The sequence below is a fragment of the Pteropus vampyrus genome, unplaced genomic scaffold, assembly GCF_000151845.1.
Source record: "Pteropus vampyrus isolate Shadow unplaced genomic scaffold, Pvam_2.0 Scaffold55, whole genome shotgun sequence".
Lineage (NCBI taxonomy): Eukaryota > Metazoa > Chordata > Mammalia > Chiroptera > Pteropodidae > Pteropus > Pteropus vampyrus.
Genome location: NW_011888836.1, coordinates 3,921,145 through 3,937,385, shown reverse-complemented (window position 1 = coordinate 3,937,385; position 16,241 = coordinate 3,921,145). Strand labels below are relative to the sequence as shown.

The 16,241-nt window shown below is 35.8% G+C and overlaps 1 protein-coding gene and 1 pseudogene across 4 annotated transcripts in view; one reads left to right on the top strand and one right to left on the bottom strand.

Annotated features, from left to right (window-relative positions):
* The window catches only part of OSBPL1A (oxysterol binding protein like 1A), a 198,782-nt gene that overhangs the window by 128,436 nt on the left and 54,105 nt on the right, over window positions 1–16,241 (bottom strand). For 3 of the 4 annotated variants that reach the window (XM_011360422.2, XM_011360420.2, XM_011360424.2), the window contains 6 exons: window positions 15,844–15,988; window positions 6,000–6,061; window positions 5,850–5,894; window positions 4,957–5,030; window positions 4,785–4,848; window positions 10–108 (listed from right to left, as the gene is read on the bottom strand). In XM_011360422.2, the coding sequence (XP_011358724.1) occupies window positions 10–108; window positions 4,785–4,848; window positions 4,957–5,030; window positions 5,850–5,894; window positions 6,000–6,061; window positions 15,844–15,988 (489 nt within the window). The remainder of the gene's footprint in view (window positions 1–9; window positions 109–4,784; window positions 4,849–4,956; window positions 5,031–5,849; window positions 5,895–5,999; window positions 6,062–15,843; window positions 15,989–16,241) is intronic. The other variant, XM_023530800.1, reaches the window with a different exon arrangement.
* LOC111739898 lies at window positions 3,342–3,459 on the top strand (annotated as a pseudogene).

Genomic DNA, 16,241 nt, shown 5'->3' with positions numbered 1-16,241 from the left:
AAAAATTACCTCTCTTGACTGTTGAAGGCTATTCTTAGGAACCCTGAAGCCATGAATAGTGTCATCAAAACATTTAATAAAGAAGAGGCAGCTATCAGTGGATTTTATCTTGGATATAAAAAAAAGTCAGTAAGACAATACCATTCATGCACATAAAATGGAACCCTAAAATTATTCATAAAATTAAAGGTATTAACATGACTTAATTATACCCAACTAACATTTAAAATACCAACTGACAACAACTGGGACAAAAATTGATACACTGGAAGTATCAAATGCATTGTAGCTTATCTATATCAAGTCTGGCTTTCATAGTCTTAGTTACTAAAATACTAATAGTCCACTAGGTATGCAGTTTTAGTTTATCCTTTCAATTAAAATAGCTTAGCGTGCACTTGGGCTGTAAAATCCTTTACCAACCACAACTCCAATTTCTTATTCATACCACTCTCCTAAACTTTTGAGTCGAGTGTAGAAAAATGTTTGAACTGAGTATAAAAGAACAAGGAGTAGATAAGATTGATACAGATGGGAGAAAAGATAAATTATTATGTCTTTTTAAAATATAAATTTAGAAAGTAAAGGGATTTAATAACTAAGAAATAAAAAGACTTCTGCTTCAAGACCCTTCCAGAGGACTTCCCCACCTCCTTGCAGAAAACGACTATAAAATCTAGACACAAAACAAATGGAAACTACCTGAAGGAAGTGGAAAGAGAGCAAAAGTTGACAGACTGATGAGGGTGGGGTGGCGGGCAGCATGCACATTCTCTTGGAGGAAAGGAAACAAGGAGCTTTGCGAGTAAGTGCCCATCCCTCAACGTTTTTCACCTACGACTAAGTACAGTGCACATAGTGACACAGCAGCAAGGGCACACGTGAAAAAATCCAGTCTTTCTATTTTGAGGAATTTAAAAACCTGGGGAGCCATAAATACTGTACAGTAGGGAAATCTCCAAGGGAAAGAGACAGAGGAGGGATCCCCAAACTCTGTCTATTCACATCCATAACTGATGCACAGAAAAGATTCAAAGCAGTCATTTAAATGCAACCTTTCTGAATGTCCAAGAAACAGAGTTTGCAATCCAAACCCAGCTAGGAAAAATGACCTGCTAAACCAAAGGAAATAACATTTAATGGGGGAAAATAGCAAAATCCAGAATCTACAGAACTTAACTTTCAAAATATTAAAGATATGATCCATAATTACCTGACACATGAAGAAGAAAACGGAACACATTTTCAAAAGAAATCTAATTAAAAGGCAAAAATAGAATGGTTGCTAAGGACCTCTATATATGTAAATATACTATCTACAAAGACAGAAAATAAATATAAAATTTTAGATAGGTCGATAACACATAAATAGAAGACACTGCAAACAGTAGTATGAGAAGGCCTGAGTGGTTATATTAGTATCAGGCAAAATAGATTTCAAAACAAAATGTATTATAAGAGATAAAGAGAGCCACCACATAATGATAAAAAGGGTCAGTAAGTCATATGTATGTGATCAATAATAGAGCAAGAAATAATTACACAAACATAAACACCCTTCTCTCAGCAACTGATACAATTAGCCCAAATCAGCAAAGACACATAAGATCATAACGACAGAAACAACCACCATGACTGAATATTTAGAAGACACTGCATTCAATAATAGCAAAATACACATTACTTTCAAGTGCATTTACTAGGATTATCCATGAGTAGAACCATCAAGCAAGTCTCAATAAATTTGACAGGAGAGAAACCATATAGGATATGTTCAGTGACTGAAATAGAATTAAATTATAAATCAAAACAAGATAATCAGGAATATTCCAATTATTTGGAAATTAAACAACACACATCTAAATATTCATTAGTTTAAAGAAGGTATCACAATATAAATTAGAAAATATTTTGATCTAATAATGAAAACGAAATCTATCAAAATTAGTAGGATGAAGCTAAAACCGCTACAGAGGGGAAAGTATAGCTTTAAATGGCTGTATTAGTAAAGAAGGTAGATCTCAATTAATAATCTAAGCTTTCAACTTATGAAAACTATAAAAGAGAGCAAATTAAACCCAAAGCATGGAGAATTTCTCAAAAGAACAAAAATCATTGAAAAATAGAAAAAAATTAGAAAAAAATTAATAAAATCAAGAGCTGTTTCCTTTAAAAGACCAATGAAATTAATAAACTGCTAGCCAGACAGATTTAAGGGGGAAAAAAAAACACAAATTATCAATATAAAAAATGAAAGAGGACAAAGACTACCTATCATACAAACATGAAAAACATAATATAGGTATATTAACAATAAATTTGATAACCTAAAGAAAACGGACAAATTTCTTGAAAGGCAAAAATTACAAACACTAATCTAAAAAAAAAAAAAAAAACCCAAAATTTGAATAGTCCTATAGCAATTAAAGAAATTTGTAATTATAACCCTTCCCACAAAAAAAACAAAAACAAAAACAAAAAACCTCTGGCCCATGTGATGTCACAAGTGAATTCTATCAAGCATTTAAGGAAGAAATAAATAATTCTAAACAACCTCTACCAGAAAACTGAAAAGGAACATTTTCTAATTCATTATATGAGACTAGTATTATTTTGATTCCAACCCCAGATAGAAATATCACAAAGGGAATATAAACCAATATCCACTGTGAACACAGAAGAATTCTTAACAAAATATTAGCAAACGATATATTAAAATAATATATCATGACCAAATAAAATTCATCCCAGCAATATGACAGTTTTATTAACACCCTAAAGTCAATGAAATTAACCATTAATAGCATAAATGAGTAAAACTCCATGATCATTTTAATAATATGAAAAAAACATTTATTGAAATTCAACAGCTTTCTAGGATGAGAGCTTTCAGTAAACTAGGAAAAGAAAAGAACTTTCTAAACAAGATTTAGGGCATCTATGAAAAACCTACAGCTAATAATTCAACGATAAAAGGCTCAATGCTTTGTACCTAACAAACAAAACAAGGATGTCGATTTTCACCAATTCTATTTAAAATTGTACTGGAGGTCCTACCTTGTACTATAAAGCTAAGTGAAATAAGCTATTCACAGAAAGTCAAATACTATGTTATTTCACTTATGTGAGGTATCTAGAGTAATCAAATTATGTCATAGACACAAGTAAAATGGTGGCTGCCATTGGCTAGGGGGAGAAAAGGAATGGAGAGTTGTTTAACGGGTACAAAGTTTCAGTATGGGAAGATGAGAAGAGTTCTGGAGATGGATGGTGGTGATGGCTGCAAAATAATGTGAATGTACTTAACGTCACTGAATTGTACATTTAAAAATTAAGATCGTGTCTACGGCCATGCCACCATGAACAAGCCCGATCCCATCTGATCTCAGAAGCTAAGCAGGATCGGGCCTGGTTAGTATTGGATGGGAGACCACCTAGGAAGACCAGACACTGTAGGTGTAAAAAATAAAAAATAAGAGATTGTAAGCCGAGAAGGTCCTTGCAATCTGTGAGGTCAACTAAGGGTTGCCTTGCCTAAAAAAAAAAAAATTAAGATGGTAAGTTTTATGTTAGGTGTATTTTACCACATTTTATTTAAAACATAAAAACTTTGTAGCTATAAACACCTATATTAGAAAAAAAAAATCTCAAATCAATAACCTACGCCTCAATCTAAAGAGACTAGACCTTGAACAGGGCCTGCCTTATAGTGGTCAATCAATGAATGCCCGTTAGCTTGTATTGATATGCACAGATATGTACTGATATTCATAAAAGAAGCATTTAAGTAGACATTTGTATAAGAAACAAAAGGTATAAAACAAGGTGAGGCATAACATAGCAGGAGCTAATCAATTCCAGAAAAGTTAAAGATCGAAATATTTTAAAAGGGCAGTGGGAGCAACTTGTTTGTTTTTTTGTTTTACGGTAGAAAAGAATTAGATAAATCTGAGGAAACTGAGGAAACACCTTGGTATTAAGTAGAAGAATCGAGAGTGGGAACAGAAAAGAATGGCCAGGATTACATCAAAAGAAGAAACAAAAAGATTAGATGAGTAACATGAAAAAGAGGTTCCCTGGCCTGGTCTAATGTGAAAGGACGAAGGGGTGTGAGGACTGAAGGGACCAGCTTGTGTCATGAATCTGTACTACTGGAGAATGTGACTTCATCTGTGACTCCTTGAGGGGAATTCGGCTGGTCTGACAGTGTTCACACTGAGAAAAGGCAGGTGCTGAGCTCTTAAAAGTGGATGGACAGCCATGGCACGCTGACAACTGAAGGACTTTAAGAAGGAAACAAAGTGTGTCTTGCTCTGGTCTTAGACTAATCTCTAAAGAGGAAAAACTCGCCTTTTCTCCTGGTTGGCAAAAGTAACATAAAACAGCCTGAAGTGAATATGGAGAGCCTAAGAATCCAATTTTGACATAGGCTTTAACTTTAGTACCAGAAAATCTCGCATTGTCCTGATTTACCCTCGTACAAATACACATATACACACACATACATATATGTACAAGCATATATATGTATGACTATATAAATACACACACACAAAATGTTCAAAGCTCCGCATAAATGTTTTCAGATCACTCATCTCTCATCCCACAATGTGTAAAGATAAACAAAAGGTAATTGTAGTTTTAAAACAAAGATTCCTCAAATAAAAACATATATGAGTACTTTCTACCCCAAGATTTACAAGGCAGATTATACAAAAGATTTAGGGCAATCACTTGCAGAACTGATTTCAGGGTTTGAGCAAAATATGCGTGTGTCATCCTACCGTGCACACTGCTTGAGTTAGGTGTTTGCATCCCTGGCGATAAATATTACGGACTGCATCAGGCCTTCAAAATAAATGTTAAATTATCAAGGTAAAAGGAAAAGAGATAAGTGAAAACATTTCATCTTTCAAAATTTAGATGTTGAAATTGAATGAGGATCATAAAACTTACTGTTTCCTATACCACGAAAGGACTCCATGTTCTAACACTATCCAGAATAATCTCCAGCCAAAAAATCTTGAACTCTAAGGAAAAAATGACAAAGATTTTTCCAAACTGACACATCTAGATTCAAATACTTGATTGATGAGAAGTAATTAAGTTATGATAGTTCTATCTGAGTCTTTCAACTAAACAGTAATACTGAACATTAAAAAATGATCAAACATGAACTTAGGTACCAGGTGCAATAATGAAAACATACCACACTACAGGGTGACAGGAACAGAAGAAATGCCACACTGATAAGATCAACGATAAACACAGTTTATAGTTCTGACAATATTGTTCAGGGATATTTACAGGAAATATATAGTTGTGGGCTTCAAAGACAATTTCCTCAAAGTCCTGAATGAACTTCTAAAAAAAGAGAATTATCCTATATTTATTTTATACAATATAAGCATACATGCACAAAAAGATATAGAGGGAGTTCTTAAAAGTGCAGAAGAAATTACATGCTCTAAAATAGTTAATTATGGAAAATAACTCTAAAACAGAAATTTGTAGAATGAGCTCTGTGACAATTCAAATATTAAATTCTTCCTACGTCCTCCAAGGTTCAATGTTCATAACAAAAATAATACTACAGTTCTATGATTAAGAAAAAAATGTATTTTCTCCCACTCTGTTCTGTGTAAACTTGGTCACCTAAAAGTGTTAGACAGTAACTGCTACAAGTGGACACCTAACGAAGTCCAGCAATACTAAACTGGCTGCACTAAAAATCCAAGAAAGATTAAATCACATGTACTTCAGAAATAATCTTTTAAAAATTTTAACAGAAATGGAACACCTGAGGATTCTTCTTTCCAGTTTGTAATTAAAAAACCATCCAAACCTACCTTCCAGAGAGGGCCTTCATACCGTTTCAATGCTTTGTAGAGGATCTATTGAAAAACATATTTTCATTAAAAATGCATCTATATATTTTAAGAATTCAATTTTTTCCCTAAAAATTACTATATAAATGTAATCCATTAATTACTACATACCTTATTACCAACAAGAATGTGTTTCACTTCAGCGGCCTGGGCAAGGTCAAGGGGCTTCTGATCTGTGTAAAATATAAGGAAAAAAGCCACTGAGAGCTTAACTGACACTGCAATTGCATTATAATATTCTCTCATTATTCTATCAATTACACCTTTTTCTTCTCTCCTGAAATTACCTACCTAAAATTGCCATCTCAATCATTTACAGCCTCCTTTTCAGTAGCTAACTATTAAACCAACTATTAAACCAGATTAACCACAGAACACTCTGTACAGGTTCTGTGATCATTCAAGCTTTCTTGCCTTAAGTCACTGCATTAGTTTCCTATGGCTGCTGTAACAAATTGCCACACCTTATTGGCTTAAAAGAACACATACTTCTCTTACAGTTCTAGAATTTGGAAGTCAGAAATGGGTCTCATGGGGCTAAAGTCAAGGTGTCAGCAGGACTGCATTTCTTTTGGAGACTCTAGGGGAGAATGTTTCCCTGCCTTTTCCAGCTTCTAAAGGCCACCTACATACATCTTTTGACTTGTGGTCCCTCTCTCCACCTGCAAAGTGCATCGTTCCAGCCTCTGTTTCTATTTTCACATTCTCTCTTGAGATATTCTGATCCTCCTGCCTCCTCCCTATAAGGACCCTTGTCATTATACTAGGCCCACCTGAATAATTCAGAATTATTACCCTACCTCAACATACTTAACTAATCTTATCTTTCGGGACCATTATTCAGCCTAGCACAGCCGCTCTTAAGTTACTTCACTGGAGGACAGATAGTAGAGACAACTCAGAAGCTAAGGGTGTGATGGTCTACCATTGAGGATAAAAGGAAAACATGACAATGAAAAATGAAACCAGCAAGATATTATAGTAACTTTCTCAAGCTTATACGTGCAAGCACTGTATGTTTTGCCAAGCGACAACAAAAGCACAATTTGTTTATATCGAAGTTACTTATTGAGTTCTGAAGTGAGCAGGCCACTATATGAAGGACATAAAGCGAAAAAAATCATCATCTCTTAACCTCGGGTAGCTTCTAATTGCTAGAAAAAACAAAAGCCACACATAAAAATTTAAAACAAAAAGTAGCCCTTCTAAAATAGCATATCAAACTGGAACTCTGTTTATGCAGTAAGGTGATATATTCTACAAGTAACCTTTTTTTTTTTAAACTATATTATTATTTTATTATTGAAGAGTCCACTTCTGTGACTGCCATGAAGCCCAGGTGGGGTTAACAGTGACCTGTTCTGGAGGTAACTATACCTCACTCTGGACTTTCTGGTTATAATCATTGTCTTCTCTCTCTACCTCAACTGAAGACTCAGACTCATGAGGCCTCACTCCCTGCCATCCTATTCCTGGAAGAGGCCAAGGCCATCTTCAGAGGAAGCTTTTTCAGAGAAGACAACTTTGTCTTCCCAGAAGACAACAGTCTTTGCTTTGATATAATGAGGCAGACGGCAACCCCAAACCACAGACAGGTTGGGACCTGAGCAGGCTTTAATGTACAATAACTGTTTTATAAATACCAAACACTTGATGATATGTGTTGGCAATTTTTTTGTATAAATATCTCCTAATGAGAGTCTATTACGCACCAATTAACATTTTACGCACTGGGGATTCAGCGGTGAACATGACAGAAACAAAGCGGGGGCCGACAGAAAAAGGGAAAGACAGAGAATAAATTAAGAAAAAAGGATATAGAGCAGATAATAAACCCTGACAATATTTTGTCAATATGCCTATATTTTTTAAGTAAATGAACAACAGAATGACTGCAATACCACTTTAAATTGTAGGTTGGGGAACTAATCAGGGTAAGCCTGTGAGGTAGCGATGTTTAAAAATTTGAAAGGAAGAATTCGGCTTCATGAAAATATAGCGGAAGGGCAGCCCAGCAGAGGGAACAGCTAACGCAAAGGCCTTGTAGGAACAATTTAGTGGGCAAGAGATACAGTTAGAGAAGTAGAGATAGCCACGTTATGTAACGGCTTCGTAGGTCAGACCTTTGCAAGCCCGTATAAGTTGTCAAAGTGTTTAAAAATTTTTTTATAAGAATAACTGGGGAAATGTAAACTTTGGCGATTTGATGATTTTGAGATATTATTTTAATATTAATAACAGGATAACATTAGCACGCTACGTTTAATAGGTCTATTGATATAATTCACATACCATACAATTCCTCCATTTAAAGTGTACAATTTGATGCCTTTAAGAAGTGGTCCCCAACCTTTTTGGCACCAGGAACCAGTGCCTCTATGAGAATCTAAAGCCTGATGATCTGAGGTAGAGCTGAGGTGGTGATGCTAGCGCTGGGGAGCAGCTACAAATACAGATGGAACTATGCTTGCTTGCCCGCCGCTCACCTCTTGCTCTAGGCCAGTGCCTAACAGGCCGCAGACCGGTATTAGCCCACAGCCTGGGGTTTGGGGGGCACTCCTGCTTTTAAATATATATTCAGAGTTCTGCAATTATCACATGTGGTTATGGTTTTCTTAAAGGAATGCTTATCTTTATAAATATAAGAAAGTATTTATAGATGAAATAACATGTTATTCAGATAGTGATCATTACTGATAATTCCTGAAAGAGGGTGATGAGTACATCAATTATACGATTCTGTTTTTTTAAGCTTGGATAATTTCTAAATTCTTTTTTAAAAAGATCACTGTGGCTACTGTGTAGAAAATGGCTTGTAAAAGTGGGCAAGAGAAAAGCAACGGTTAGTCATAAAGCAATAGTAACTGTCTAGGTGGCAGATACTGGTGGATTGTACTAGACAGTCAGTAAAATGGACACAGTAGAGAATATGGAGACAAATTCATGGGTTTGAGATTTCAGAAGCAGATTTGCAGAACTGCTGATGGGTGAAACTAAGGCTATTTTTTATTTAGTGGAGAAAAACCTTTTAAAAATGTTAACTGAGAAATTAATAATCATTTTAGGTTTTTCTACTAGGACATAGGAAGATGTCTTATAAAAAGGCCTGCCAACTGTTATTTTCATTCTATCTATAGAGCATTTGAGAAATTATTCCTTTAAGCAGAGAGGATGACAATATGATTTCTTTCATAGAATTCTGCCCTAATACCAAAAATAAATTCTGAACTCCTGCCAACTAGCTGAATTCCCAGTAAAGAGCCCTCATTTCTGAATTCAATGCCAAAAGTGCCTGTCACACAGTAAAAATTCAACAAAATGCTTTTGAACTGAATGAAATAGCCTCCCTACCCGGATGGGCACCATAACTAGTCATTTCAAAATTAAACTATATCTCCTATCGACCACAACAAAATAAAAAACAAGAATGAGCCAATACTTTGCATAATATAAATTTGTTCTTTCATGAGAAAACTAAATAAAACTATCAACAATCCTCAAATTAATTTACATAGAATGCAACTCCAATTAAATACCAACAGTGTTTTTACTAAGAATGTACAAAAGTTATTTTAGATGCCATCTGGAAGAATAAACAGATAAAAAGGTCCAAAATATCCTCAAAAAAGAAGAGTGGTAAGGGGAAACCTTATCAGACATTAAAACTTTACAAAAATAATCATTAAAAGTGCAATATTGGCAAAAGAAAAAAAAAGATGAGGCAATGCAAAAGATCAGAAAACACAAAAAAGAAAATTCTTCAAATGTATGAGCAGGGCATAACAAAACAACGGAAGGAGAAAGATTGCTTGATAAAGGATAAGAGTAAAGACAAATGATTAGCAAATGTCTCACATCCTAACATACACTGTCACATCTTTTCCTGTTCGAACCCTCCAACCACACCCACAAACAGGGCTGGGCCTCTAGCTACTTTTCTGAAGTTACTTAGCTCCTCCACCTGCCCTGCTCTGGGCACCCTGGCAGCTTTCTTCTTCAAATATTCCAAGTGCTTGCCTAACCCAGAGCTTTCGCACTAGCTTGTCCTTTGCTTTCAATGCTCTTCGGCCAAGTATCCTCAGGGCCACTTCTTTACTCAATTCAGCACTTCCCTCTGTCACTTCAGAGAGGCCTTCCCACCCAGAACAGTAGCTTCCCGCTGCCATCACTCCCTATCCCCTTCATCCTATTGTATTTTTCTGTACCTTATAGCCTGATGTTACACATGCATTTATGTTTTGTTTATCTCCTCCCATCAGAATATAAGCTCCAAGAGCACGGGACTGTTAGGTTTTCTTCACTACTGGACATCCAGCGCATATAACAGTTCTTGGCATACAAGTCTCAGAATTTGACAAATAAATGAAATGTGATTAAGAAAAATTAGGAAAAAAACAGAATCAAATACATATTTACCAAATCTCTAAGAAGTGTTTGAAGAAATCGAAGAGGACAAATTTAATTAAAAATTTTAAACATCCTTGTTTAAAAAAAAAAAAAGACTAAGAAAATTCAATCATAGAAAAAAATACAGAAATAATTGTTGTCCCTATCACTGGAGTTTTGGGGGAAAAAATATTATATCTATGTAAAATACTACTATCCAGAAGGTGAGCCATGAAAGCCTCCAGGGACAATATGGAAAAACTATCAATGCTTCATAAAAAGCAGGATTTTAATATGTCAATTCTACTTACAAGACATAAACTAAAAGTAGTAGCAGACACTTTCTGAGGTGTTTGCCATACCACACCCTTTCACCATTCTCTGAGTACTGCCATTCCCATACCCACCAAGGAATGGCCCTAGTAGCCACGTTTGTATCATATGGCCCTGTCCCCACTATCTGGCCTGACAGTTCCAGAGACAGACATCTAACACAAGTGGGTACCATCAGATTATTTCCCATTGAAATTTTGAATTGAGGGTAGGAGATCCTGGTCCATAGAGGAACAGGGCAACCATCTTCCATCATGTACGCTAAAAAACAAAAACAAAAAAAGCTGATCTGCTAAGAGATTGAAATGAGAGACCGTGCAATGAGAGAAAGACACACATACAGTAAGTGGCAGCATTCTTGGTTCCTAACAGCTTCCTGGTTCCTGACAGCTTCCTGGTTCCTGATTCCATCCCTTCTGATGCCTAACAGCATTTCCTGCTTTGGAATACCATGAGATACCTCTGTATTCTTATATTAATAATACATGGCCTTTTTTTTGCTTATACTCGAGTTGGTATCTGTTACTTAAAACTTAAAAAAAAAAAAATCTAACAAAGAACAGATTAGTGGTTGCCAGAGGCAAGAGGTGGGGGGTTAGGCAAAATGGGTGAAGAGGATCAAAAGGTACAAACTTCCAGTTATAAAATAAATAGGTCATAGGAATGTAGTGTACAGTATGAGGACTATAATTAATAATACTATACTGCATATTTGAAAATTGCTAAGAGTAAATCTTAAAAGTTCTCATCGCAAAAAAAATTTATTACTGTATGGTGATGGATATTAACCATGACTCATTGTTGCAATGGTGATCAAAATGGTGATCATTTTGCAATATATACAAATACCAAATCATTATGTTATACACCTCAAATTAACATATCAATCATATGTCAATAAAAAAGTGAGAAACTTAACAAAGAATGCTCTGAGAATAATCCATTTTTAAAAAGCTAGTCTACCATAAAATGTTAACAACTAAAAACTTACTCTTTGAATGTTTGTACTATAGGTGATCACACTTTTTTGGTGTCTTTATTTTCCTCACTTCAAGCATAAATAAGCATTGGTTTTGCAATTTTAAAATGCTCTAAAATAGGTATGAAGATAGATTAGGATATACAATATGCCAAAGTAACAGACGTTGTATTTTGGTAATCTGTGTTTTTCCTCTATTTTTAAAACTTTCTATAATGCAGATATTACTTTTATGATTTAAAATATATACATACTTTTTCAAAAGGTGCCATCTTGACTTTTTTTCAAGGACACTTTAACAGGAATATTCAACTTTGGTTACTTATATAAACAACAGGGTAAAAATATATTTGAACACCAATAAAAACTTTCTCTCATGTACAGGGACTTTGCCACTATCCTGATCCAAGTCAATATCATCTCTCACCCTGATTATTCCAATAGTCTCTTAACTGCTATCCATTTTTCCACCTTGCCCTTCTAGAATCTATTCTCCTCACAATAACCAGAGTGATCACTTTTTATAACAGAAGTCAGATCATATCACTGCTCCACTCTAAACCCTGCCACATCTTCCCATCTAACACTGAGTCAAAGCCAAAATTCTTACAACAGCCCACAAAGTCTTTCATGATTCAGTTCCCATCGCTTCTCTAATCTCCACCTCCATTTCCCATCTCTCACTCTGCTCTGGACAGACCAGCCTCCTTGCTTTTTCTGACACACGTACACTCCAACCTGTTTCCTCTGTCTGGAACCATGCTCATCTCCCACATATTGGCACGCCTTGCTCCCCCACATCGAGTCTTAAATAGTGTACCAGAGAGCTTCTTGTCACCCTTTACAAAGTAGCAATCTTCTATACACCCATCACACTCCTGATCGATCCCCTTTTCCTCTCTCATAGCAATTATCACATCTGACATATTAAATATTTGCTTTTTACTGGCCCTCCCCTATTAAGATGTAAGCTCCAGGAAAGTGCGACTTTGCCTGTTTTCGGTTTTGTTCTTCGCTGATCTAGATTCACATCCAAGAATGGTATCAGGCACATAAACACTCAATAAATATTTGTTGAATATGTGTTTTACTTACTATAAACTCATAATTAGTCTTTTTATGCAGCAGAACAAGCCCCGCTGCTTCTCTTCCCCTTTAAAATTCTCTGCCCCGGGCTTTTCTGTATAAATGTACAATCAGCTAGTCAAGTTCTGTGAAAACCCTTTGAGGATTCTAGGTGAAATTGCTTTGAATTTATAAATTAATTTGGGGAGAACTATTAGCTTTTCAGTGCTGAGTTTTCCCCACCAAAACCATAGTTGATCTCTCCGTTTTTTAGGACTTTTTTGTCTTTCAGTTATATTTATAATTGCTCCCATAAAAAATTAAGCATCTTTTATCAAATATGTTTCTTTTTTCTGCTGTTACCAAAGCATTACCTTTTCAAAAATTATATTTTTGTCACAATAAAATCATCGAGCTCTTTATCTATTGTCTTGGTCTTCTTTATCCTAAACATGCTGAAATTTCTCTTTCCCTAAAACATCTTCTACTTGGCCAAGGAGCCAGTCTTTCTGCCCTTAAATATGACAAAGTAGAAGGTAAGTAATACTGCCTCAGTTTTTTCCTTTCCTACTCAATCCTTAACCCCTAACCTAGCTTTTGCTCAACTGCCCAATGAAAATTGCTTTCAGAAAGGACCACTTAGCACTGTGTGACTGGTTTCCATAGCCTTTTCTTAATGTTTATCTTCCTCAGTCTAAGTTGCACATTACAATGAAAACGTCCTACTCCTTACTCTGTATTTTATCTCTTCCTTTGGCTTCCATGGACCTAGTATTTCCCTCATGTCTCCTGAGTGCTTCCTCTTCTCCATCCCTCAATTTCTCTTCCTTTATTCCATATATCTAAGAGATAAAGGAAAAGAATCTCTAGGTAAGAGTTTGAGCTAACTCCTGAAGTGAGACTAGGGTATACCAGGTCAGACAGAGAGAAGAGCATATGCAGGGTGAGGGCTGCATGGTTAACCAGAGAGCCTCAAATAGTTGGTATGTCTAGAGCTGCACTGTCCAATACGGTGACACTAATCATACTATTCAGTACTTGAAATGTAGCTAGTCCAAACTGAGATGTGCTGTTAAGTGTAAAATACACACCAGATTTCAAAGACAGCATGAAAAAGGAATGTAAAATCTCCTTGATAGTACTTTTTATTGATTATGAGTTGACATGGTATTTTCGATATATTTAAATAAAATTCATTATTAAGATTCATTTCATCTGTTTCTTTTTCTTTTGTGAATGTGGCTACTAGAAAACTCGAAATTACATGTGTGGCTCATTATATATCTACTGGGTAGTGCCAGTCTAGAGCATAAGGGCCAGTCAAAGGAAGAGATTCTATCATTAATTTTCTTTCTTCTTTCTACTCCCACTGATGTCAGTACAATTCAAGTACTAATTACTTCTCATCTAAAACCACTTCAGTGGTCCTACCAATCCCTCCCTAAAGTCATGGGCCTGTCACAACCTATGTTAGGTACTTAACCATATTAACCTTTTTAAAGCACCTCATCCCTCCACTACTCGCCTATTTCTTCTTCATGGTCTCCCGACTTTGCAAATTAAGGGGTAAACAGTCTGGCATTTCAAGGCTTTCCACTATACAAGCCTAATCTGCATTTATAGGATTACCTAATATTATTCCATTCACATACTTGGATGCGCAAAGCTGGGGCTGTCACCTAAAATCGACTTACATTTTTCATCTTACTGCCTTTGCTCATCATCTTCCCTCTGCTTGGAATGCCCTTTCTCAAATTTCTGTTGATCAGTCTTACTAGATAATAATGGTATTGTTTATATTATTAAAGAGAAAACATATTGGGAGAGGGCTTTGTTAAAGATATCAACTGAAGTATTTAGAGATGATTTTTTTAAGTCCTACTAGGACTTCGGGGTCTATATCAAATATCTATTTCTTCATGAAGGTATTTCTAATTACTCAAACCTTCGATAAACATGCAACATGTAGATGTCACGTACTATATACATTACTCTAGGCGCTGGGTAAACTAGACAGTGAAATATTAGCTCTGCCCTTAAGAGTTCAGTCTCATCGGAGACAGCTACATAAGCCAACAGTTACCATGGAGTATGATTTAGGCTACTATAGAGATGAACACAAGGTCCTTTAGGACTACTGACAAGTCCTAATCCAGGTTGGTGACAGGCAGAGGGAAGTATCCTAAAAAGTGATGTGTGAAGGCCCTAATGGGACATTCCCCTTTGGATATGCAAGACCCCTTCTGCAGCTTCTCTTCTGATTATTTAATTCCGTCTTTGATACTATCATGCATGTACAGTTGACAGTCATTATCTATAGATTCCATATTTGCAAATTCACCTATTGCTGAAATTTATTTATAACTCCAAAATCAATACTCATGGAAATTTCTCAGTCATTCCCAGGCATGCCCAAAGTGGAGAAACATTTGAGTCTTCTGGTGTACACATTCCTGGGTGAGGCAGAACAAGGTGATCTCTACCTTCTTGTTTCAGCTCTCATACTGTAAACAAATGTCCTCATCACAGTCTATCTAGTGACACATTTTTCACATTTCTGGCTTTTTATTTATAATTTTGCTGTTGAAACTAGCTGCCAAGCATACTGTGAAGTGTTGTCTAGTTCGTAAGCACAAGAAGGCTATGATGTGTCATACAGAGAATATCTGTTACATAAGCTTTGTTCAGACATAAGTTATAGAGCTGTTGGCAGTGAGCTCAGCATTAATGAATCAATAATATACATTAAATAAGGTGTGTAAACAGAAACGCACATAAAATGAGGTTATGTAATGATCACTAGGCAAAAATATTGTATCCAGGGACTTGCAGGAACCTAACTCTGTACTTCTCCTAGGAACAAGGGATCAATATTCACTAATTCAGTGTTCATGACAACTTTATAGAACATAAGTAATGCAAATAATGAGAACCAATTGTACTTTTCTTTCCCTTGAGGGTAGAAAGCTTAGTCATCATTACGGCCTCCTATGGAGGAGGCATCATTAAACATTTAGGTTTTAACTGGGAAGTAAATTAATAAGTTTATTAATGCCTTGACTTCAAAATTAAGTAAGAACCATACAGTTTAACAAAAGTTGGATAGTAAAATAAAACACTTAATTTTATATGGCACTGACTTCTTTTTATAACTTCAGAATGACCAACAACAGCTTTCACCAACATTCTTACCATTTTTGTTCTTCAGATTAGGGTCTGCTCCACTTTTCAGAAGCTTTAAGGCACATTGCTTATGAGCCCGGTAAGCTGCACAATGCAAGGGTGTATTTCCTAACTGATCCGAACAGTTAATATCAGGAGGATTGGGCCTGTTGAGCTAACAAGAAATGCAATGAAGAATTATATATAAAAGTTAGACTTTCTCCCATAAAACACATGAAGGTATAACAATATTCAGGTAAACCCTCATACTACAGAGCCTGACATATGGCTGGGCCCCTTGACATCTGGACTGGTAGTGGCTTCTTGCTCACTAAACCAGTCAACCCATGTTACTCCCCATGCTTTTCCTCGAGATGCCATAAAATCTCAGGTTCCACACTCCACTGACAACAGACACCACACAACAC